At 37.4% G+C, this 26,502-nt stretch overlaps 2 protein-coding genes across 9 annotated transcripts in view; one reads left to right on the top strand and one right to left on the bottom strand.

Annotated features, from left to right (window-relative positions):
• Nucleotides 1–9,529, top strand: part of LOC117398883 (protein NDRG2-like) — a 39,877-nt gene extending 30,348 nt beyond the window's left edge. For 4 of the 5 annotated variants that reach the window (XM_033997978.3, XM_033997977.3, XM_059012418.1 and 1 more), the window contains 10 exons: nt 578–638; nt 1,022–1,108; nt 1,715–1,771; nt 2,030–2,133; nt 3,020–3,058; nt 3,525–3,576; nt 3,693–3,740; nt 4,102–4,137; nt 4,587–4,638; nt 5,384–9,529. In XM_033997978.3, the coding sequence (XP_033853869.1) occupies nt 578–638; nt 1,022–1,108; nt 1,715–1,771; nt 2,030–2,133; nt 3,020–3,058; nt 3,525–3,576; nt 3,693–3,740; nt 4,102–4,137; nt 4,587–4,638; nt 5,384–5,547 (700 nt within the window). In that variant the 3' untranslated portion in view covers nt 5,548–9,529. The remainder of the gene's footprint in view (nt 1–577; nt 639–1,021; nt 1,109–1,714; nt 1,772–2,029; nt 2,134–3,019; nt 3,059–3,524; nt 3,577–3,692; nt 3,741–4,101; nt 4,138–4,586; nt 4,639–5,383) is intronic. The other variant, XM_059012419.1, reaches the window with a different exon arrangement.
• A 910-nt stretch (nt 9,530–10,439) lies between these two features.
• The window catches only part of LOC117967175 (titin-like), a 37,139-nt gene continuing 21,076 nt past the window's right edge, over nt 10,440–26,502 (bottom strand). For all 4 annotated transcript variants that reach the window (XM_059012396.1, XM_059012399.1, XM_059012398.1 and 1 more), the window contains exons 3-14: nt 18,840–19,154; nt 17,948–18,250; nt 17,380–17,697; nt 16,736–17,038; nt 16,168–16,485; nt 15,524–15,826; nt 14,956–15,273; nt 14,312–14,614; nt 13,744–14,061; nt 13,159–13,452; nt 11,717–11,865; nt 10,440–11,282 (exon numbers count right to left, since the gene is read on the bottom strand). In XM_059012396.1, the coding sequence (XP_058868379.1) occupies nt 11,271–11,282; nt 11,717–11,865; nt 13,159–13,452; nt 13,744–14,061; nt 14,312–14,614; nt 14,956–15,273; nt 15,524–15,826; nt 16,168–16,485; nt 16,736–17,038; nt 17,380–17,697; nt 17,948–18,250; nt 18,840–19,154 (3,254 nt within the window). In that variant the 3' untranslated portion in view covers nt 10,440–11,270. The remainder of the gene's footprint in view (nt 11,283–11,716; nt 11,866–13,158; nt 13,453–13,743; nt 14,062–14,311; nt 14,615–14,955; nt 15,274–15,523; nt 15,827–16,167; nt 16,486–16,735; nt 17,039–17,379; nt 17,698–17,947; nt 18,251–18,839; nt 19,155–26,502) is intronic.

Here is a 26,502-nt window from a genome sequence, read left to right as displayed (position 1 = left end):
TTTAAATTTAGATTGTACAAGCTTCAATCACACCCCCTCTTATCCTAGATTCACTTCCCAAAATCAATCTTCAAAACTCCTTCCTTTGTGCCCCAGAATGTCCTTGTTTTGTGTTGCAGAATGTGTTCCAAGTATGACCTCACCAGTGTCTCATCCAGCAGTGTGTAGATTTATCAGAACACCCATTGCTTCTGTAGTTTTGATTTGTTGTGAATATGAAATCAAACAACTGGAACATCTTCAAAATAGGCAAATTAGTGACTAATTTAATTGATGACTTTAATAGTCTTTTGTTTAAGTAATATGCATTATACAAATCAAAAGATCGGATTTTGCATGCGAGTGACATTTAAGGTGTGATTTATGGTATTCACACGTTGTCAAATGATTTCTGTTAACAGTAAAAAAAAAATAAAAACCATACAGTGCGTGAATGCTGTCTGACGAACCTTCGAAGGTTTAAAACAATCTTTGACTTCCTGACGAGCGAACAAACCTTCTAATAAAGCCCTAATTGGTCATTGTGACGCTTTGTGGACGAGTGGATCTGATTGGTCGTGGTTCTCCTCTCTTGCAGTTTCCGGAGGATAATCGGAATGGGGGTGGGAGCAGGAGCCTATGTCCTGTCCAGATACACAGTAAGTTTATCCCCTCCACTTATAACTTTAAAGTCTGTTTCTAAGCTCTTTTCAAAATGTCTGCTCTAGTGCACTGATAGGGTCAGGATTATATTTTTTGTTTGGTTTTTAATCGCTCTTCCTGCAGTGATTTTGGAGGACAGATCTCAAACCCCAGTGCACTAGAGCAGACATTTTGAAAAGAGCTTTGAAACATACTTTAAAGTTTATAAGTGTAAAAAGTTGTTAACCCGATGCTTCTACCAACTGAACGGTACTGATGAAAACTGATTAATGCACATTTCATTACCGGTCTAAATCGGCATGAATGCATTATTGCCACCTGATTTTCAGAGTGAACATTGCTGTAGCTGACCTGTGCGTGTGTCTCTCTCTCCTCACAGCTCACCTTCCCTGACTCTGTGGATGGTCTGGTACTCATAAACATAGATGCTTTTGCCAAGGGCTGGATGGACTGGACTGTTGAGAAGGTGGGGAGCCAGGGGTTTGGGGGGCATTTTAGAGCTTTATGTATTCCAGTTGCTAATCCATGCTGGATGAGAGGTGCCCTTGTGTTGTAAACTGCTTAAAAAAAACAAATGTTTGGTTGCCTCGGACTGCGTTGAGAGTGTTTTAATACTTCTGTTACTACTGTCCCACACCAAAGACGAGGGTCGAAATTGAAATTGAGGGCCAGCTACAAAATCTACAGCTATGGCCAAAAGTTTAGCATCACCCCGAATTTTAGGATTGAGACATAATCAAAATAAACTATATGAACATAATTTAGATCTTTTATTTAACATCATGTAATCAAAGAAATTGCAAAATGATATGGCCAAATGTCACATTTTTGTCAGTTTACTAGATGGAAAACTACAAAGCGGTGGTGTGTAATTGAATATGTTAACGTGACATTATTCAGCAGCTTTCATTCGACTTTATGAAGTAAAATGAGTGAATTCTAACGGGATGCAAAACTTTTGGCCAGAGCTGGACGTCCGGCAGACAATCACCAACTTGTATTGCTTTTATATTACAATATCTTGCTGTGATTTGAAGCGCAAACAGGATTCGTTTTTTGAATTGTCTTGCAGTTGGCCACTTTAACCTCCTCACTGACCGAGAAGATCCTTGGACATCTTTTCAGCCAGGTAAGAAATCGCCGAGCCAGCACTAAGAGAGTTTAAATGAAATGGTTTTGATGTTTAAATAGGGGTGTAGCAGTGCATAGCGAGGCTTCCTTTACATGGTGTATCAGATCGTGATGCAGGTAGGTAACAAAATGCTCATTAAATGTACATCATCCAAATAGCACATCAAGACCAACACATGCACTGTGATTCACATTGTATTGCCCGTTACACACAGTCCATGCCTCCTGTCTCACTGGATTGCTTGTTAATGTGCAGGAAGAGCTGTATGCTGGCACTGAACTGGTGAAGACCTACAAGGAGATAATCTCCCAGACTCCCAACCTGTACAATATCGAGCTGTTCTGGAAGATCTACAACAGGTAACCTGCAAGCAGACAGACAGTCACACACTCACTCATGCACGCACACACACACACACTCTCTCTCTCTCTCACACTCTCTCACACACTGTCTCTGTCTCACACACACACTGTATTTACAGCTCACAGACACAAGAGGGAGACAAATAGAAAGACACAGTTTTTCACTGAAGACTGCAGAGATGTAATTACAGCATGCAGCCACAAGAGGGAGAAAGAGACCACGCGAAAGCACACATTTTAAAACTGCAGGGTGAACTGTATTTACAACACATAACTATAAGAGAGAAACAGAATCATAGACATTTTACTCACGCACACTCACACACAGAGTCATGTTGTTGAGGTAGAATCACTGGGATCCTTTAAGACCCGACTTGACAAAGTTCTCTGAGATCAATCAGCTACTAGGAACTGGACGAGCTTAGATGGGTCGAACGGCCTCTTCTCGTTCAATTGAATTGATCACATTCGCTATTCAGATTTCACAAATAATTTCAAAGTTTTATATATCGATAGTAAAAAATAGTGTAGTGGATTAGGGCTATGGGGGAAAGAAGGAGGACTCGACGTGTAAAATGAACAGGCACTTTTGTTCATGATACGCACAGGCCAGGAAGCAACGTCACCCAGCCACCCCAACCAGGCCCCCGCTCTGCTGTACACAGCTCAGGAGAACCTGGGTGGGGACAGTTAGACATGAAATAATAAACAAAGAAATAAATGTATGAATGTTAAACACAGAAACACACTGATTACAGATGCAGACACAAGCAACGCACTCAGTGCACAGTCCCAGAGCCACACCCCCTGCTCCAGCCCCAGCTGCACATTGTGTTGTAACTCCAGTCTTAACTCACTTTTCCAATGTGCTTTTCTTACACAGTCGCAGGGATCTGAACATCGAGCGGGGAAGCACTCTGAAGTAAGCATTTGACAGGCCGAATGTGTGCAATTCGACCGTCTCTTTGTTGCAGTGTAATACCATCGCAGCACTTTTGTTATCTCTAGTTGTTTCAAGCTGTGATGAACAGTGTTTAATACTTTCTGAAACTCTGCAGAAAGGTTTGGGGAAAACAAAATACAACTAAAAAGTGTTAATATTGGTGTACTGCTTGATGTGCACTACCGGGACTAATAATGGGAATAACAAAGGATTAGAGCTGGGGATTGTATTAGCCATTTTCCTTTTTCCAGGGTATCTCTGAATAGATAATCGCCTCCTCTTTAAAAATACGTTAAATAGCGAGACGTCTCACAAGTAGAATGGACCCCCGAAATGCTCTCCTTTTTCTAGGGAAGCAGCACAACAGGGATGGGGAGTTTGTTGTCAGCTAACTTTACTCAGACTACTTTCTTAACTCTGTCTCTATCTCTCTTTCAATCTGCAGGTGTCCAGTCATGCTGGTGGTTGGAGATCAAGCCCCTTACGAAGAAGCTGTGGTGAGAATAATTTTGAAATTATTTCGGGTGGAAAAAAAAAACATTTCATCACTGACAGTCACCGAGGGCTGGCTGTGTTCTGACACCTCGCTTGTTGTTTGTTTTGTGTCCACCAGGTGGAGTGCAATGCTAAAATGGACCCCACACAGACCTCTTTCCTCAAGGTACTACTGTAATTCTACAGGGAGTGTGTGCTTTATTAGGAACTTTAACCCATTTAGTGGATTGAATGGCCTCCTCTTGTTCGTTATGTTAAATGGATGTGTTCAAACTAGTGATTTAAATGCTACTAGAGGAGCTGGTTCACCAGAGTTTGAAAGGGTTTTAATTACAGACACCACAACACAATAATAACCTGAGAGAACACAAAAGCCACTTTGTGGCTTGGAACTTGGTTTCAGGAGACTAGGTTAAAGGCAAGTGCCTGGCACACCAGGAGAGACTTGGGGTTTGATACAGCAAAGCTGCCTGTCAAAGTAGTGCCAGTACTGTTTTCCAATCTTACAGTTTTATTTTGTTTCCTAGATGGCTGACTCTGGCGGACTCCCGCAGCTCAGGCAGGTAAATACAATCGCAGATTCTAATCAAACTTACCTTTTCCAGTCATTCTTACACATTCTATTAGAATCTCAGTAATAAGAGTAATTCTTCAGTGCGGTGATGAGATGCACATTTCAGAAGGTGTGTGAGGAACCTGTGGGAGCCACTGAGTTTTCATTGCTTTGTTTTGTCAGACTCTCCCTAGCCATACATCTTTTTTCTTCTCAATGACTTCGATTTGATTTTCTTTCACGAGCTGGCTAGCCAGTGATCTTTTTTTTCTTCTTGTTTGTTCTTGTTGCTTTGATCGTCCTGGTATGGCATGGGTTGCCTAGTCATGTTGTTGAGGCAGAATCACTGGGATCTTGTGTATTGTATTAGCATAATCCTTGTATTGTATTAGCATAATCCTTGTATTGTATTAGCATAATCCTTGTGTTGTATTAACCTGCTTTCTCTTCTATCCTCAGCCCAGTAAAATGGCTGAAGCCTTCAAGTACTTTGTACAGGGAATGGGATACAGTAGGTATCGCAGCGATAATGAAAGAGACTGTCTTCTGTACTCTGATTGTAATTTGCAATATTTCGATAATATCAGGAAAATATTTTAGACAAATAAAAATGAATTCTGTTTCGTGTTTTATGGGGTTTATGTATGCACTTTGGACATAAAACCTGTGAAACCAGTTTTTTTTAAAAAACAAATCTAGTTCTTAAGGCTGTTACCTGTTGATTTTGAAATGATGAATTGTGATTTTATAGCACAGGAGTAGAAGCAACCTTGGGGTCGATATATATATGTATATAATTTGCCAGATCTGCATCCGGAAAGACTCCTAAAAGCTTCTGAAGTGAGACGGTTTGAAATGTGATGCTGGAAACCTGTCTGAGGTGTTTCATTTACCAGCTCGAAGTTGAACAGTTGCTCAAATTACAACAGAGGGCAGAGATTCCCCTCGCAGTCATTTCTCAACCCACCTCACTTCAGAAATTTCAGGAGCCCTTGCATGAACACCAGTAGAGAATGGTAAGAACACACAATTGGTCTTTTATTGCACCATCCAGCCTAAATTCCTCCACAGAACCAATGCAGCCTCCTGCCAGTTAATAACCTCATGATATCTGTACAGCCTGGAGGACTCCAGACCTTAATGACCTTTTTTGTACACCACTGTAATAAGATATAAGGCACAGATGCAGTACAAAGCATCACTTTTTATAAGATCTTTCACTGCTGGGTGTGTTAACACTGTGCTTCTCTCCACAGTACCTTCAGCCTGTATGACCCGGCTGTCCCGTTCGCGCACCACCTCTCTCTCCAGCTCCTACTCCATGGATGGGAATCGCTCCCGCTCCCGCACCCTGTCCCAGGGCAGTGAGGCAGCACAGCCAGCCTCGACGCCCCCCCAAACCACGGATGCGTCCTGCTAGAGGAGCCGAGGAACCACAGCACCCCGGCCAGCCAGCCGCCTCCTCTGCCATCGAGAGTCGTCTGCTGCCTTCACACAGAGGACTGCAGGTCTACACAGCTGCTCCAGAGGATTTCAATACGATGGTTCATTGAGACAGGGAGAGATTACAAAATTAATATTTTAGGATCTCCACTTATCTTTTGGTTTTGGTTTTTTTCCGAAGCACTCAAGGAGCCACCGTGTTTCAAAGACCTACAAGCACAAAAAAAAATGTCATTTTATTTTATTTTTTTGTTTTCCTGTGTTCTCTGTGTTTGTGATTTTTACATTGAATCTGGATAATGTTTGGTGTTGCTCTTCCCAACGAGGGCTGTAGTGGAGGTTCTGGTAACTGTGAATCCACGGGCAGGCAAATAATATACAACATTACATGTGAAGCAGCCAGGAGCCAAATAACTTCTTTAAAGGTTTTTTTTCTGTGATTTGCAATAAAATAGAAATTTCACCTCCTATACCTAGCTGGTCACCCATAAGACAACTAAAAAAAATCAGTCAAGAAATTATCTTTCCCTTCGGATGAGGCGTAAAACCGAGGTCCTGCTGTAAGTGACTCTGCAGCTGATGCATAGTTCACCCCCTAGTCTCTGTAAATCGCTTTGGACAAAAGCGTCTGCTAAATGACTAGTTAAAAAGGGATTAAAAAGGGATTATAATCTCAGTGTGTTGCCCTGAAGAAACCCTATCTAGGGGAACCATTTGCAGACCACAATGGATTTGGATCACGTGTACAGTATTGGTCCTGCTAGGGCATCACGCTACAATGGGACTGTGTGTATTGGTTTATACAATCAATCCCATTTCTAAATACAATACCGTTCCCAGTGACAGTGTTAGTGTAGCCAGCTGTTCACAAATTATCAGTATAGAACTACAAAAAAGGAGGATTCTGCTATTTCCTTTTAGTAAAACAGGAAACAGCTCCTCCTTTTTTCTAACGTAATTTGCATACATTTACTGGAAACATACCCAAACGTAGCTGATTTACTCATTTTAGTTTTGCTTTTTAATTGTTTTACATTACAAAGCCCATGTGATATTTCTTTTAAAAGAAATAGGTGTCTAAAAATTGTTTTGTGAGCCTACGTATCATCTGTGTTTTGTGTTCACTAGATTTTAAAATGGAGACTAACTGTGTAATTACTATACAAGCGGCCATGCAAGTTTAATTATAGTGGGTGCCTATGTTTTGATTAAGTTGAATACAGAAGTAAAAGTTTAACTGTGTTAAATGAAAAGTTATCGGTTGATTCACAGGTAACGTTAATGTGAAGGTGATTTATATACATTTACTGGAAAGCTGTTTGTGAAATAGCTTCCAGCTGTGCAGCAATGGTCTGGGTGAAAGAAATGTTTAAGTTCACAAAACACAACACAACACAGAGTATCATTGTTAATTACGTTTACAACCTGGCTGCCTATTCTGTTATTTTTGAACTGCTGCAAACCAGTATGTAGCGCCCTCATGTGGCTTCACGGTGACATTGCATGTCCCGGTTCAGTGAAGGAGGGTTTCATTATGTTTCCCTTGTGATACCATTGTCTGTGTGTCTGTCTGTCTGCATTGCCATTGCTATTCTTAGTAGGAAATTAAGTCGTCAAGTTTAGATGAAAGAGATCTGAAACCATCACCAATAATTATCCAGACCCGATTTTGTAAATATTACACAAAGCTAAAAAACAAAAAAACAAACAAAAAAACATGTGTATAATTTTTGTGGTCTTTGATCTCTTAATCATAACAATTTTATTCTTAGCGATAAAATGATTAATATATTGTTTTTCTTCAAATAGAAATGTGGCACTTTTTTTTTTCTTTAGGGAGCATTGAGGGGATGGAGATACCCTTTTCGCTTTTTAAATGCATGTCCATAAAGTAAATAATAATAATTATAATACATGGTAAATGTAGCATATATCTGGGATTTTTAATTGTATTCAATAAATTAAGGAGAAATCAACTAGCACTTCCATTATATTTGAAGTATTATTATTATAGGGATGCTACTGTTGACCTTGTACCATTTTCATACCTGCCGTTACTTAGTGTTCTCCCCATGGTTGGGCTGATGCGTCTCTCTGTATATTTAAGACCTGCGATCCATTTGTAAAAGCTTGTGGGAGTCAGCAGGTCTATGCAGCATCAATATCTTCAGATCTCATCAAGCCTGCCAGGGGAGAGCTGTGTGTGAGGTATGGGTGTGGGAGTCTGTTCTGTGCCATACTGTACTGTTCTGTGCCATACTGTACTGTTCTGTGCCATACTGTGCTGTCTTGTATATAAGCACCCCTTGTGTTTGAGGTCTCAAGATGAAATCAAACTTGGCCAGGGGCGGACAACGAATTTTGAAAGCAGTGTTTAAATCTGGTTTAAATCCAGGAAGCAAGATCAGTCACTCCTTTTAATTTCCTAGTTTAAACTTTTTAAAGGTTAGTTAAAGGAATTATTTTGCTGTTTTACAAAAAAATTCTCCAAGGCTGCAATTCCACCCCAAGACAGCTGTGGCAGTATTGTCGAATGACTGCTAAACAGCTCCCCCTGGAGTTGGAAAAGGGCACGCATTGGAACACCAAGCAGTAGAGACCAGGAAAATGATTTTGCACACATCGAAAGGTCTGGGGAGTGTCCAGTAATTATTTTATGATCATTTCACTTGAGTGACCTTGTTAAATATGTTTGACTGCTAGAAGTCGTTTTAATTGCACAAACAGAGTATTAAAATACAGTCAAACCTCAAAACATTATGAACACTTGCAGAAAAACACATCATCGCCCCCTGAGAGAAAGGTTGGTCCCTCCAGTTAACTCCAGTCCAGGGTAGGCTTGTGGGACATAGTCGCTGCTTTTGCTAAAACTATTGTTTGATGAGCACAAACATTTTTATTTTAAATGGAGAGAGTTGCATTTGTAATCTGAAACCAAAACCTTGTTTATGGAGCCAACACTAAAGACAATCCTTAAAAAATAAAAAAAAGTAGTAACAGCCAGAGAGATCTGCAGCATTCCTTCCAAAATCTGCGGTGCTACTTGGAGTAAAAAAAGCCAAACCCGATGCTGTACTGAGTGCTAGTGGAGTGAGCGAAGGGTTTACAGAGCTTTCTACACCTGTCTCCTTTTTCTAACTCCAGTGTCGGGCTGTAGAAGTTTGCTCCAGAGTTCCTGTGGACGATTTATCATTTTGTTTTCTCTATCAGGAGTTTCAGCAGGAAAGCTACTAGGCAAATGGGCCATGTTTCAGCTTGAGCGCAGCACAGGGGATAACATACAATAAATAATACCATTCTGCTTTAACAATAACTTGATATTAATATAGATCATGGGGAAGGTTGGAACAGAGTTTCAGTACCAGCTAAGACCCAATAGGCCAATAACCTATGAGACCTGCATTGCAATATCTCCAGGCTTGTATACATTTCATCCAAACACATTTTCTGAACCACTGTCTGCAAGTATTCTTGGCATAATAGCTGCTGATAAGACTCTGTTTTAAAATTGGTTTTCTCTGGAGTAGAGAGACCTGATGGTTCTGCGTAGGTCAGACCAAGAGAAAGACAACTGCCAAGAGAATGTTACCAAACCGAAGCCATGTTTGCTGGAAACAGCATCACAATTGCAACCTATTTAAACATGTGGCAACCATCTGACATCGCAGTAGCTTGGTGTCCATTGATATCACAACAGCACACATCTCAGTAGCCTGTTGTATAAATAGTGTCCCTCTACTGTATACCTTATATGATTAAATTGTTTTAACTTCCAAAACAAAGGGGGAAGGGGTTCTTTTTGTACCTTTGTATGTGTTTCTCTTGTATCAGAATGGGGTTCATTAATAGATTCATGTTTTAGCAGTTACCTATTTTCGCATTGGTCACTAAAACAAATCAACCAGCTGACTGTGATTAATTAATCTGTAACATTTAAAATTAAACTTGAAAGGGAAAAACTGGAGAAAAAAGTGTGATTCATTTTGTGTTTGTTTTTTGGAGGGTGGGGACGGGGGACGGAAGGGGGGTGCCAAATGTATCACCTCAGTGTTGTGTTAAACTAAACTTCTGCTTGAGTGACAGATCTATATCATGCACAAATATATTTTAATTCACCTTGTAGTTAATATATGTTTGGAAATCAGTCATAAAGTTAACAAAAGTCAAATTGTCTGGTGGCGACCCATGCACCTTTTGACCCAGGGCACTAGAGAGGCCATCTTAAAAAAAGCTTATTGTGTAAAAAGTTATCGTGCAATCTGAGTTCTTCAAAGCATACATTCAGTCAAACTATTTTAAACGTTTTGTTTATGAAACTAAATAGTATCGCATCAAAAGTAAGTTACTGAAAAATAAGCTGTTGTTGGTACACTGTGACTTTATTAAACTCTGGTTTCAAGCCAGTTCATCTTGATTGTGCGCACACACGCAATGAGAGCTGTGATGTTTACATCTCTCGGGACTGCCATAAGCCGAGTTGATAGTGTTTCTGGTTTGTTGGCGTGTCGTGCTGACTGAAAATATAATAAAAAGCTGTTCACTTTTACGGTTATAACTGAACTGAAATGTAATTCTTTGGCTTAAAAAATGCCACCAATGTAGGTGTGCAACACAGAAAAGATAACAAGACGAGCGAGTTTATTTTTTGCTAAAAGTAACTAACATTATTATTGCCATAAAAAACGCTTTATATTACTTCGTTATTGACAAAAGTAATCTTATAACAGTAACGTATTACCCCCAACTCTGGTGAGCTGATCTGAACACAGTATTCTAAGAGCAGTCTATCTCACAATAATTAAAGGAAGCCGTCAAGCCCTATGGTAAAAAGAAAAAAAAAAGACGTAAATGAAACACATACACGAATCATACTTGTAATAAACACATTTGTAATGTTAGTAAAATGTACAATCAGGAATGAATCATTCTCCATTGCTGAGTTATTTCCAAAAGTTACACACACACACACACACACTGGTACATGACGATATGCACACCCTCTTCACAGTCTAACCAAGAGTTTTTAACACCAAAGCAGTTGAGTTCCCTGATTTATGAGCAAATGGGGTTCCAAAATAAATGTAGGATGGCATCGGTATGACTTAGACGGTATCTAAACACAGTCTATCTAAGCACAGTGCATTCAGGCAATACTAGTTAAAAACACATATCTGAAAAAAAAAAATCTTACCGTATTTACTCAAATTTAAGTCGCACTTTTTTTAACCGAAATAAAAGTTAAAATTTGGGTAGAACGACTTGGATTCAGGGTTTTTCAGTTAGAGGACCAATTTACATTTGTGCTTATCGATTATCCTGGCACGCTTGAACGAGAGCTGGTCACTACAGTCATTACTCTCGATACAGTACCGGTATAAAAATGCCATGCTGTGAACTTCAAGCACATTTAATGGTGCAGCTTTTAAAAAAAAAGTTTGCTGAAGAAAAGAGAAACCGTACTGTAATACCGTGTTCCGTGAAATTAAAAGTTAATTATTGTGGTTTTTTTTTTTGCATTCAGGATTTTTTTAAAAAATTTGAGTAAATACGGGAATTGTTATTCAGGTCTTCACACTTTAAGGGAAAACACAATCAAACTTGATTACAATTATTATTATAAAAGCATTGTTCATATATTGCAGGTAAGGCTACAGTAGAATTCCTCTTCTGAGTCAATCTCTTGTTTTCAAAAGCAGAACCTCATTTCCTTACCTGTGTAAGAAACAGAAGACAAACGCATCACTTTGGTTATTTATTTATTCATTCGATGTTTTAGAGGATGAAAAATCCAGTCCCGTTAATCAGTGGTGTATTCCTAAATCTGAAGGTGCCGGAACGCCACTGAAATATAGATTTTTCTTAAACAAGAATTATTACACATTGTATTGGAATACTGAACCACATGTTATAAGCAATGCATTTATCTAATTTCTACAAGTGACTTTCTCAGAATGCTTTGCTTTGTGTGTCAGTCGATGCACTGTTGCTGTTGCTGTAGCATTTTTAGCCTTCTCAAAGTTGTTCCTAATGCTCTTTTCACTGCAGGACTGCTGGATGAATCAGACAGCTGTGCGGGAGATGTGACTTAGCTGGCCTTGTATTATGGGAGTTCCTGCTCAACTACAGCATATTAATGCAAAGTTCACCTTTACTACAGTGACGAAACTGCTGTAGAGGAAGGAGAGGAGAAAGAGAATGATGAATGTGCACGCTGTGGTCCACACTCCCTGCATGTCATCCTCTGGGACAAAATAATCAACATTATCATCATGGAAGTCTTTCTCTTCTATAATCTCTGAAAGAAAAAAAAACAGAGACGATGATGTAAGATTCAACCCTAATGTCACACTCTCAATCAGAATCCATGACGTGTGGACTGTACTTGCACAAGCTTTGAATCCTGGTCTTCCAAAATTGGCTACTTGGCTAATTCACCTCATTCAGCTTCCGCTACTCTTACTGGTCAGAAAAGGACTCCTTTCCTAAATACTTGCTATAGTGTGCAGATTTATTAAAACACCCCATTGCTTCTGTTGTTTCGATTTATTGTGCAGGTGAAATCAAACCACACTACCTGAAAATCTTGGAAAATTTTTAAAAATAGGCAAATTAGTGATTGTCCAATTTAATTGATGACTTTAATAGGCCACACATGCAGCTGAATTAAAAATATTAAGAGAAAAGGAACACATAGCCACATATGGTAAAATGCAGGAGACTTTTGGGTCTTTTTGAGTCCTGGTAACGTGTGTCAGATGTGTTTGTAGTTGGTAGTGCAGTGTATTTTGACTCTGGCACCCCAATAATTGACTCTGTTACAAGTTAATAAGAACCCATATATGCTCTATCAAAAAACGTCTTTGACTGTGACCTTTGATCTCTCCTAAAGGTCAAATGTAAAACTGGCTTATAACTAGGCTTTCTACTGTTCAATTTTTTTTCTTGCCAAATCGACAATTATCAATGTTTATTTTAAAAAGAATTTACCTGTTTTTTTATCTTTATTTTTCAATTCAAGCAGAGAATGGGTGAAATTGACCTTTATGCTTTTTTTAAAAAAAGACTTCTGCCATTGAGAAACGTCTCATTTAGCGAAACCCCTTTATCATATTCTACATGCAACAAAACCATGGTTACCAACATTCTAACTGAAATAACGTTTGGCCACAGCTGAGCTATACATTTAAAAATGGTCTCAAATAAACCGTAGTAAACACAGCATATAAAAGTGTATTACACAAACCTTTACAGCATATATTTATGAGTAAAAATGATATGCACAGAACAAAACATTAGATAGGGTAATACTGGCACAGCAGCATGAAAAAATGTTCCCCGCCTGCATTATTTAACAGACACTTTGATCTAAAACAACTTACAGAGACGAGGGGAGAAACTATGCATCAACAACTGTTGCAGTCACAAAAGAACCTCAGTTTTAAGTCTCATCTGATGGATGGAGCACAATGAGGTTAAGTGAGTTTCTCACAGTCACACAACAAGTCAGTGGCTGAGTGGGGATTAGAACCGGGGACCTCCTGGTATCTTTCTTTAACCACTGGACCACCCAGCATTCTCCCTATCTCACCTGGTTTACTGATGTTACGGGACAAGATTGTGTTGGTGGCTGGATGTTTCACCATGCAGGTATAGACCATGCCGGGTTTCCATTCTCTCACGGAATAGGGGATATGGCTTCTGGTGCTGAATTTACCATCTGTTCCCTTCGATGGCTGAGTCGTGGTATAGTTTTGAGACACAGGCTCCTCATTCAAAAACCAATTGATTTCAATGTGCTTTGGGCTATATCCATACACCAAGCAGACCAGGTCACTCGTGGACTGAAGAAGGTGTATTGTGGGCTTTGTTGGTATCATAGAAGCTGGAAAAAATAGTAAAATAAAAGACACTGACCAGAGTATAATTTCTGTGAACCCTGTCAAGTAGGTAGTAAATTTATTAGCAAGAAGCCATCTGAGACATGTATTACTTGTACTCCTACTCATTGTGAATACTCGTTGGAACTTGTTGCTCAGCACATCCCTAATTTCTGTGTGTCTCTGTGTCTTTTTTGCGTTTTTATTTACAAACAAAACCATTCATACACAAATAAAATCCAATGACTGCATTTATGAAATCACTTTTAAATGCTAGCCAGTTGATACTAACTTACCAAAAAGATTGTCAGGTGTTTTAGCTTCAAACCATTCTGTGCCATGAGCAGCCATGCACCTGTAGGTATTCCGAGTCGTCCACTCATTTTTGGCGATTGTGAGTCTACTGACCATTGAATAGGAGACTCCCCCATTCTCAGGAGCAACGGGATTGTTCTTGTAATTATCGGGACCAATCTCTTTATCACCCTTCTGCCATTTCACATAGATATCACTCGGGAAGAACCCAGTAATGATGCATATCACCTCTGCGCTGTCAGCTCCAAGCTGATCTTCAGAGGGGCGTAGAAGCTCCAGGACAGGGTTTTTGGAGGGACCTGTAAAACACAACCAGCACAAAACAAAAACATATAACTTCCATATATCATGCAAAAAGATGTGTAAGTACACATGTGTTTACTATGTAACTACTATGTAAATACACAGTAATTAGAGACACTTAATGTAAAGTGTTACCCAAGAGGCATAGACAGTCGTTCTTCTCACTGTTGCCAGTGACATCAGACAGACCCTCATTTCTGAATTACATTTAGCAATGTTCACCTTTTACAAATATAATAGAATTACCTGTCTCTTTGGTAATAGACGCCTTTTTGGTGAAACAAGGGTGTGTCACTTTGCAGCTAACTTTGCTGTAGCTTTTCCATTGAGCAGCAGAGACTGTCAATCGCCTGGTGATGTTTTGGGTATTATTCCTGTTTAGTGTGTTATCAACTGATGTTGAGTCCTGTTCTCTTCCATCAACAACCCAGGAAACGGTGCTGTCTTTGAGTCCAACCACAACACAATCAGCACTTATTCTTTCCCCTTTGAAAATAGCTTCAAAAGTGGGTTTTTGGAGATGAATAGTTGGCTCAATGCTGGAGCAAGCTGAAATTGAAATAGAAAGCTTGTTTAACGGCTTGCTGGAATCTATTGCGCTGAACAGTATTTGAAAAATCTGCATAGCCTCGAAAATAGAAAGCAGAGATTCAGCACATCTTCAGGAAAGCAATGTGGGGAATCAGCAGTAATGACTTTATTTTCAATTCCTTTATTAAGATGTTTTGATATCCTTGCAATTCTCTCCGAATCTCGATCTAACAATAAATATAGCTGCTTTGGTCTCTGGTGGGTGGAGATTTAGAATGGCTCAGCTTTTTACAAAGAACAGATTGGTTGATTTGGCTGTTATTTATTGAATACATCATATCCAATTGACACTAACTTACCAAAAAGATTGTCAGATGTTTTAGCTTCAAACCATTCTGTGCCATGAGCAGCCATGCACCTGTAGGTATTCCGAGTCGTCCACTCATTTTTGGCGATTGTGAGTCTACTGACCATTGAATAGGAGACTCCCCCATTCTCAGGAGCAACGGGATTGTTCTTGTAATTATCGGGACCAATCTCTTTATCACCCTTCTGCCATTTCACATAGATATCACTCGGGAAGAACCCAGTAATGATGCATGTCAGCTCTGCGCTGTCAGCTCCAAGCTGATCTTCAGAGGGGCGTAGAAGCTCCAGGACAGGGTTTTTGGAGGGACCTGTAAAACACAACCAGCACAAAACAAAAACATATAACTTCCATATATCATGCAAAAAGATGTGTAAGTACACATGTGTTTACTATGTAATTACTATGTAAATACACAGTAATTAGAGACACTTAATGTAAAGTGTTACCCAAGGGGCATAGACAGCCGTTCTTCTCACTGTTGCCAGTGACATCAGACAGACCCTCATTTCTGAATTACATTTAGCAATGTTCACCTTTTACAAATATAACAGAATTACCTGTCTCTTTGGTAATAGACGCCTCTTTGGTGAAACAAGGGTGTGTCACTTTGCAGCTAACTTTGCTGTAGCTTTTCCATTGAGCAGCAGAGACTGTCAATTGCCTGGTGATGTTTTGGGTATTATTCCTGTTTAGTGTGTTATCAACTGATGTTGAGTCCTGTTCTCTTCCATCAACAACCCAGGAAACGGTGCTGTCTTTGAGTCCAACCACAACACAATCAGCACTTATTCTTTCCCCTTTGAAAATAGCTTCAAAAGTGGGTTTTTGGAGATGAATAGTTGGCTCAATGCTGGAGCAAGCTGAAATTGAAATAGAAAGCTTGTTTAACGGCTTGCTGGAATCTATTGCGCTGAACAGTATTTGAAAAATCTGCATAGCCTCGAAAATAGAAAGCAGAGATTCAGCACATCTTCAGGAAAGCAATGTGGGGAATCAGCAGTAATGACTTTATTTTCAATTCCTTTATTAAGATGTTTTGATATCCTTGCAATTCTCTCCGAATCTCGATCTAACAATAAATATAGCTGCTTTGGTCTCTGGTGGGTGGAGATTTAGAATGGCTCAGCTTTTTACAAAGAACAGATTGGTTGATTTGGCTGTTATTTATTGAATACATCATATCCAATTGACACTAACTTACCAAAAAGATTGTCAGATGTTTTAGCTTCAAACCATTCTGTGCCATGAGCAGCCATGCACCTGTAGGTATTCCGAGTCGTCCACTCATTTTTGGCGATTGTGAGTCTACTGACCATTGAATAGGAGACTCCCCCATTCTCAGGAGCAACGGGATTGTTCTTGTAATTATCGGGACCAATCTCTTTATCACCCTTCTGCCATTTCACATAGATATCACTCGGGAAGAACCCAGTAATGATGCATGTCAGCTCTGCGCTGTCAGCTCCAAGCTGATCTTCAGAGGGGTGTAGAAGCTCCAGGACAGGGTTTTTGGAGGGACCTGTAAAACACAACCAGCACAAAACAAAAACATATAACTTCCATATATCATGCAAAAAGATGTGTAAGTACACATGTGTTTACTATGTAATTACTATGTAAATACACAGTAATTAGAGACACTTAATGTAAAGTGTTACCCAAGGGGCATAGACAGCCGTTCTTCTCACTGTTGCCAGTGACATCAGACAGACCCTCATTTCTGAATTACATTTAGCAATGTTCACCTTTTACAAATATAACAGAATTACCTGTCTCTTTGGTAATAGACGCCTCTTTGGTGAAACAAGGGTGTGTCACTTTGCAGCTAACTTTGCTGTAGCTTTTCCATTGAGCAGCAGAGACTGTCAATTGCCTGGTGATGTTTTGGGTATTATTCCTGTTTAGTGTGTTATCAACTGATGTTGAGTCCTGTTCTCTTCCATCAACAACCCAGGAAACGGTGCTGTCTTTGAGTCCAACCACAACACAATCAGCACTTATTCTTTCCCCTTTGAAAATAGCTTCAAAAGTGGGTTTTTGGAGATGAATAGTTGGCTCAATGCTGGAGCAAGCTGAAATTGAAATAGAAAGCTTGTTTAACGGCTTGCTGGAATCTATTGCGCTGAACAGTATTTGAAAAATCTGCATAGCCTCGAAAATAGAAAGCAGAGATTCAGCACATCTTCAGGAAAGCAATGTGGGGAATCAGCAGTAATGACTTTATTTTCAATTCCTTTATTAAGATGTTTTGATATCCTTGCAATTCTCTCCGAATCTCGATCTAACAATAAATATAGCTGCTTTGGTCTCTGGTGGGTGGAGATTTAGAATGGCTCAGCTTTTTACAAAGAACAGATTGGTTGATTTGGCTGTTATTTATTGAATACATCATATCCAATTGACACTAACTTACCAAAAAGATTGTCAGATGTTTTAGCTTCAAACCATTCTGTGCCATGAGCAGCCATGCACCTGTAGGTATTCCGAGTCGTCCACTCATTTTTGGCGATTGTGAGTCTACTGACCATTGAATAGGAGACTCCCCCATTCTCAGGAGCAACGGGATTGTTCTTGTAATTATCGGGACCAATCTCTTTATCACCCTTCTGCCATTTCACATAGATATCACTCGGGAAGAACCCAGTAATGATGCATGTCAGCTCTGCGCTGTCAGCTCCAAGCTGATCTTCAGAGGGGCGTAGAAGCTCCAGGACAGGGTTTTTGGAGGGACCTGTAAAACACAACCAGCACAAAACAAAAACATATAACTTCCATATATCATGCAAAAAGATGTGTAAGTACACATGTGTTTACTATGTAATTACTATGTAAATACACAGTAATTAGAGACACTTAATGTAAAGTGTTACCCAAGGGGCATAGACAGCCGTTCTTCTCACTGTTGCCAGTGACATCAGACAGACCCTCATTTCTGAATTACATTTAGCAATGTTCACCTTTTACAAATATAACAGAATTACCTGTCTCTTTGGTAATAGACGCCTCTTTGGTGAAACAAGGGTGTGTCACTTTGCAGCTAACTTTGCTGTAGCTTTTCCATTGAGCAGCAGAGACTGTCAATTGCCTGGTGATGTTTTGGGTATTATTCCTGTTTAGTGTGTTATCAACTGATGTTGAGTCCTGTTCTCTTCCATCAACAACCCAGGAAACGGTGCTGTCTTTGAGTCCAACCACAACACAATCAGCACTTATTCTTTCCCCTTTGAAAATAGCTTCAAAAGTGGGTTTTTGGAGATGAATAGTTGGCTCAATGCTGGAGCAAGCTGAAATTGAAATAGAAAGCTTGTTTAACGGCTTGCTGGAATCTATTGCGCTGAACAGTATTTGAAAAATCTGCATAGCCTCGAAAATAGAAAGCAGAGATTCAGCACATCTTCAGGAAAGCAATGTGGGGAATCAGCAGTAATGACTTTATTTTCAATTCCTTTATTAAGATGTTTTGATATCCTTGCAATTCTCTCCGAATCTCGATCTAACAATAAATATAGCTGCTTTGGTCTCTGGTGGGTGGAGATTTAGAATGGCTCAGCTTTTTACAAAGAACAGATTGGTTGATTAATGCTCCTTATTGAAATAATATATTGCACTGTACAGTATTTGAGAAATCTATTATGAAGTAGAATAGGAAAATGGATTTGAATGCCTGCTGTATTAAGAAGCCATTGACTGTTGCTTGTGTTATATAGAGGTAAAACACTGGGTCCCATTCAGAAAGCTTGAACTCATTCATTATTTAAGGCTGTTTTACTCAGATGAATGTTGAATGGAGACATTGTTGAAACGTTTGTCATTGAACTTTCTTTTGGTATTCCTAAATTCAGATGAATTTTATAAAGTTTTGATGTTTCTCACCTGTACACAAGCTGACTGTCTTGTTGGTCATAGTATTTCTGTGCATAACGGCACAGGAATACATGCTACCTTTCTTCCATTCATCCATGGAAGTCTCCAGGTGGCTGATGAAGGTGAATGCTTTCTCTTTGCCTCCTTTTCCGTTGGGAATGGGTGAAGATTTTTCAATACTTTGAAAATTCCAGTTGATATACCACTTTATTTCAATCTGTTCTGAGTGGAAGTCTGCTACAATGCAGGTCAGAATGAGCTTTGGTGTTTCAACGTCTTCACAAGGTAGATGGAGTAAAATGATATCTGGTGGGTCTGTGGGCACTGTTTTTTTGAAAGAAAAAAAAACATACTAAAATTACAACACATAAGACAATGCCAGTTGCTCGTAGGAATGTCTTTTCATCAACCATGTCAAACAAACGTTCCCTATAAAAATCTATGAATTAACTCATGGATTATGGTGTGCATTGGGCACGAATGAAAATGCTTTGTCTAAAGCTGCAATTCTGCTTACTGCCACCAAATGGCAGTATAACATTTTTATATAATGTGGTGAATGCATCTTCAAACTTGGAATGCCTACAGCTGGTTAAAACACAGTTAATACACATTATAGGGTGAGTCACAGTGATTGGCATGTGGTATAGAGTGTCTACTTTCAGATCTACATTCCACTAGAACCCCCAAACAAGAACGACTGATATTTTATAAACTCAAAAGATAAAAAAGTGGAAACATCATATGATTCCTTCAAAAAGTCTGAGTTAATTAAAGCCTGGAGTTAAGGCTTTGAAAATGTGGCTCAATAAGATGTCTAATTGTGATGTGACGTGATGATTTTGTTTGACAGTTTCTAAAAAAAAATATTACTGACAAAAATGCTTAATACATTACATTGGAAGAATTACTTAACCCATAAGTGATTTGATATGATTCTGTTTACTTGATCTACATTTTTATGAGCCATTATTAATGCAAATACTAAATCACATAAGATGCTCCTCAGAACACTCCGCAGATATCTACTTAAAATGACCACAGTCCTTTGCATATTAACCTGGAGATTTGGACTTCCTCTAGTCATGTCCTTATAATAATATTACAGTAGTATCCAGACTTCCTCCTCACCATTAAGCAGCTGAAAGCAATGCTCCAGTTTAGTACCTCTGTATAAAGATGATTCGCTGGCCGCAGAGGGATTACATTGCACCAGTACATATTAATAAGGTATTCCTGTGTGTTGCCACTGGATGGCAGCATAACCTCACTTACATCCAGAAGAATAGCTCACGCTTCATAGACAGGATGCATTTCAAAGCATTATCAACATAGCCAGTGTTCTATCTGTAGCCATATAGCTGTGTTATAACCAATCGTCTCTGCTATACTCTCTAGACTCAAAATATCTGTCATAACTCGCTATTCAGTATACACGAGCACACCCCATACAGTTCTGACAAAGCTGGTTCCCATCTATAATAGTGCTGCAATGCAGACTACAAGCAGCTCCACTGTACTCTCTATGGTGGCTCAGTCTGGAGAACAGAAGGCTCTGTCATTTTTTTGTATTTAGTTTATAAGGTGTACACTGGAAATGCTCCAAGTTCCCTTACATCTCTGTTAGAGACGTATACCTCTGCCTGCGCACTAAGATCAAATGATGAGCCTGCTTTTAAAATCCTCAAATTGAGATCTAATATGGGCCAACTTTGTGTATCAAGCATCTCATCTCTGGAACTCACTGCCTTTGAATGTAAACACAGCTTTTTCTTCACAGTACCTTTTTAAAACCACTCAGAAATATTTATTTAAAATCTGACCAGGGTTGCAAATCCTGTCAAATCAGACTTTGCCCAGGATCGTGTGCAGTACATTGGAATTGTATTATTTTGTATGCGTTTGTTTTGTATTTCTGTTTTCATGATTGTTTTGAGTGTTTTTGTCCTGTTTGAATGCTTGGTATCTTTTTTGCCATTGATTTTATAATAACGTTATTTCTTGCCACCTTCGCCTGCTAGGACCCCCTTGTTAAACAGAAATATAGCTCAAGGAACTAATATTTTCTTAGGCGGATCAAAGAGAGAACTTAAACTTATAGAGGGATCCTCTCCTGTTATGAAAGAACCCTTATACTTGCTCTCTTCTCTGATTAGTAATTCTACGTTCTAAAAATTAAACTGCAATTCCATGTGTCTGATTGGAGGGACTCAGTTTTCAAGACTGAGAAAAGGAAGCCCATTTGGTTTAGGCCCTTCTTTAAACCATTTTATCTTGGTGGGTGTTTCTCCAAACCACGGAATATTTTCAAGAGCTGTGCTTGGTTTTAAAATGTCACCCGAGTATAATTGAAACATGAAGTCCTCTAAGAAGTCTAAAGAATTTAAAGCCTACCTTATATTAAAGTGTGTTGTTGCTCAAGATTTCAACCAACTAGCTTGTATGACATAACTATGTCACTTATGCACTAATCTGGGTCCAGTGTGTGGTTTCCTGATTGGGCCGATTTGTACTGTACAGCGTTGGTGAACTGTGTGTGTTATAGTACGTGGTAACGTAATTCAAAAGACAGCACTAGAAGTTAACTTTGTCAACTCCTTTCAAGACTGTACAGACTTCAAGCCTGTCTCCCTTGATTCTGTTTTGTTCCAGGCTGAATAGATTCAATTATTTCAGCCTGTCTTTGCAGCTCATTAAGTCCTGAGATTAGTCTGGTTGCTCTTTTGGTACAGAATTGGGCACAGGTGTCACCTATACTGTACAACCTGATCCCAACATCCTTGTGCTCTACGCTTTTACCTAAGTGTAGAGTACCCCCCCCCCCACACACAGCTGTTTGTTTCATGTGAAACTGCACCAAAACTGAGTCAAGCCAAAAACAAACCCACCTGATTCAAAAGCAAACCATCTCTTCTTCTTCTTCAGTTTAAGAGTGTTTTCTCAACAATAAAATAATTACTCGTTTTTATTTGAAGAGCTACCTTTTGCTTTGGCTAACTGTGCCTCACAAGTAAACACGTGTTATTCTTCATGGTTACTTGTTATACAGTATAGTAACATATTGGTGATACAATTTCCACATATGGCTGTATTTCTTTTTTCATGGTAAAAATTGTTCTTTCACAGTCTAAAAATGGGTATTTCAAGATATTTCACGACTAAACATAATATTTTATAAAAGCAGAAAAAAATAGATTTGTCACATTCAAAATTAGTCATTTTATCTTACATCAAATGTTACTAAATATTTAAAAATACCTACCTGAAAAAACAGTAAATGCTAAATTGTAGATTTTTTTATATTCACATTTTAAAGACATTTTACTTTCACCATCAATTAATTATCAAATGAAATAAAAAAAATAAAAATACCCAGAAATATTTGATGCAGCTGGTGTCTTTTTGATAACTCACACATTGTGAAAGTAGAATATCTTTAACAGGTTTATATGTATGTATGTATGTATATATATATATATATATATATATATATATATATATATATATATATATATATATATATATATATATATATATATATAATACATTTTCTACAATTTAGCATTTACTGTTTTCCAGGTAAGCAAATATTTAGGAACATTTGTTGTATTCTGCTTTAATAAACATTATGTTTAATTGCTATGGCCAAAAGTTTACATCACCCTTGTGAGGGAGTTGTTAATTCCACCCATCACTAAAACTCACGAAAGCTAACGTTGCTGTTTCATCAAAATGCAAAAAATAAATGCAGCTCGGTACTTAATAGATTAAAACAAACTCACTGAAATTTTAAATTAAAACATCTTAGTCTGTGGCAAGTGTCAACTTTCCAACATTGTAAGTGGGCATTCAGAGTGCCTATATTAAATTGTGTTGAGGAAGGAGAACACTGTAAATTCAGAACTTAGAATTCAGAACTTATAGAATACAGAACTTATAGAATTCAGAACTTAGAATTCAGAACTTATAGAATACAGAACTTATAGAATTCAGAACTTAGAATTCAGAACTTAGTCCAGTGGTTATGTTACACTAATATATTTCATAATACAATTGGTATATCTTTACTACAAGGTGTAGTTCAGCTAATCCGCAGCTAGTTTATAGTTCATGCGCTTCACTATAATTTGTTTAATTTACACCTTTAAAGTCTCTAGGCTTTAAATTAGTTTTTTTTTAACTGTCCTTTTATATTTCTTTCTGATCTGCAATCGATCCATGACCCTTATAATAATTACTCAATTATATGTTCTTAGTTATTAACTCAGTTATTTTTCTTCGGTTAAGTTTATTTTATTTTATTTTATTTTAACATAAAGTTTAAAAAAAATAAATAAAACAATAAAAAAACAGTTAAAATAAACAACAAATTAATGATCCAATTTAACTTTGATAGTGAATGTTGTGAATTTAAAACCGGTTAGGCTTTTGTGTAGATATTAGTTAATTGCAGTACAATTTACCCGTGGGTCTCTTTTTTAAGTACTGAGCTTTCATTTTCACTGCTCACGGTGAATTTCAAAATAGTCAGATCTTTTTTTTATTTTAGTCCTTTATACACAGGGCTGGTTTTTGTTCATGATAGAAAATGGCTTATTTCACTTTGTATATTTATCAAGATGTATTTAAGCAGAAAAAAATAGATTTGTCTCATAAAGAATTGATCATTTTCTCTAGAGGTATAATGCAACAAATGTTCTTAAATATTTGCTTGTCTGAAAAACAGTAGGTGTTAAATTGTAGAATATTTCGGATTTTTATGTTCATCCAGGAATCGAGGAATTATTCAAAAGGTTTCTAAAATACATTTAAGAGTGACTCGACTATCACGAGGAGGAAACTGACAATTTGGATTTGCAGGTCCAACCTGTCCGTACATTTTAAACCCTGTTTCGTGCGCCTCATTGCAAAAATAAGAAAGTTAGCATTATTTTCTATTTGTGGGACCTATATGTCCCTTGTAGCGTTAATGGTATCTATATACTTTATATATTCTCTTTTCCCTTTTCAGAAATGGAAAGAAAAACATAATAATAATAATAATAATAATAATAATAATAATAATAATAATAATAATAATAATAATAATAATAATAATAATAATTAACCAAATGTATAAAATGTATTTAACTAAAATATAATTTGGCGCTTACCTGCTATAAGCAATCTATATCATCCCAGTTAAATTAATATATTTGCTATTATATTAAAGTTACATTTAGTAAGTATCATGCTTAATACTGGTCTAGCCCTTGCAAAATCTCTCAGGAAACCCCATTTTACTGGATGAGCACAAGACCATTCGAACTACAAAATTATTTTTTAAAAAATGACATGTGATTGGTTATGGATATGTATAATGAGTAGTAAAACTTTGAATGTGAATATCAGAAAACAATGATTTTGTTATAGAATATTCTTCATCTAAGCAATGTGTGCCTTGAGAGTAATTACAATATACCAGTTACATGAACTCGAATTCTCTGCTTGCGCATGTGCTGTTGAAAAGAATTTAAAATAAGGACATAAATAAAGTTTAAAGAAGACTCTAAGAGAGTCCTTAAAATACACATAAATAATTATATTAAATATGTATTACCATCACTTCATAGATCTCACGTTTTCCTATATGAATGATGCACACATTATGATAACCTTGTATTTAATATTTCATTTTTTTTTCTTCATAACTATTGGTAGGGTTAAAAGATTTCCAGAGTGAAAAACTGGGACTTTTTTTGTTTCTTCGGTTCATTGAAGACCTTAAAATAAAAGTAGGCTATATAATAACACAATCATAATTACAACAAATAATAATAATAAAAAATAACATTGGGTGTATTTATTGAAGATCAGAACAACACCTTGTTTTCATTCTATTGTCATCTGATCAAAACACGCTCAATGTACAAAAAGCCAGATTGGGAAACAATAAATCAGCTATTGACATGTAACAACAGAAAATAGATCAGCTATTAACATGTTACAACAAAAAATAGATCAGCTATTAACATGTGATATACACATAATCAGAACGGTTAAACACATCATCCATAAGATAACTTATTTTATATGGTTACACTTTATATCTCTAATTACTGTTTATTTACAGAGTAGTTAATTAGTAAATACATGTGCGCTTACACATAATTACAGTCTTATCATGCATAGTTACAATGTACTAAATGTGAAAAGCTTTTAACACCATATAATAAATACACCATGATATATATATATATATATATATATATATATATATATATATATATATATATATATATATATATATATATATATATAAGGGTTAGGGTTATATTATGTAAAAAGATGTACACATTAAGTTCATTGCAAGTATGCATGATAACATTTATCTACACTTTTATGTCTCAGTAATTACAGACACAATGTAAAGTGTTATTTATTTATTTATTTATTTATTTATTTATTTATTTATTTATTTTGGGTGGTCTAACACAACCTTATAAATGACTCTGTTGTTAACTTGCTAAGCACACTGCTACAGTTTTGTGAATACAACATACTAAATAGCAAAACCACGACTAGTGAACAACAATTCAAATATTGTATTATACTTCTTGAATCCCCTCCCATATATATATATATATATATATATATATATATATATATATATATATATATGAATATTTCTCAAGAAGAGAACACAAATACTTTCATAGAAGATAATGTGAGACCGATTATAAATATTTACTGACATTTTTATGTTATTTCTATATATTGTTCAGTACATATTTTTATATCCTAGCATATCCTGCTAAATTATACATGCAGTTATTACTGCTCTGAATCTGGCCGTGCATAGGGGGGACAATTCTTCACGTGCCGGTGATACTTTTAATGCGCTTTTTATTTGAAAAATTACCCATTTATTGAAGTTCAGCTTACTTGTTAACACACGGTCTCAGTCGAATGAGTCGATATTCTTAAAAATATGAATACATTATCAAAGAGCAACTCCACTGAACATCACAATTGAAGCATGAAGGGCGTTCACGGTGTTTAGCATTTTTTCTAGAAATCAATCGGCTCAAAATAGCCAGATTCGTACAAAAAAAAACCGTCAGCGGGGACTGATGGCAGATTAAACTCGACATGCTTTCTCGTTTCAGGCACAAGCTCTCAAGGAAGAACAGTCCCTCGCAAGCACAAGAATAAAATAAGCAAATGAATGAAGAAATAAAGCTATCTTGGATCTCGAAACACGGTTTATTTTAATCTGTCGTCTGTTTCTCTATCTGCGCCCAGCAGGTGCGAGCTCACTGAAGGCTGAAGCGATTATAAGAAGAGGAACCGAGAGATCCCCGGAGCGTGAGATTCTATGAACAAGACGAGTTCAGAACGGAAATAAGCACTAACCGCGCGCTAAAAAAAGACAAACCAAAGTATCGGTTTTGATGAATTCAAATTAGTTTGAGCAGAAGTGAAACTTTCCATGCTGAGCACCTGCTTCTGTTCTTCAGGCATTTAAAATACATTGTGATTTCAAAAACAATTAGAAGAGATTGCTATTATTATTATTATTATTATTATTATTATTATTATTATTATTATTATTATTATTATTACTACTAGTAGTAGTATTAGTAGTTGTAGTAGTGGTAGTTGTGAATATACAAGTGTTTAAATACCATCT

Source organism: Acipenser ruthenus, chromosome 44, assembly GCF_902713425.1.
Source record: "Acipenser ruthenus chromosome 44, fAciRut3.2 maternal haplotype, whole genome shotgun sequence".
Taxonomy (NCBI): domain Eukaryota; kingdom Metazoa; phylum Chordata; class Actinopteri; order Acipenseriformes; family Acipenseridae; genus Acipenser; species Acipenser ruthenus.
The sequence above is the reverse complement of the archived record's forward strand: the minus strand, read 5'-3'. Positions and strand labels throughout refer to the sequence as shown.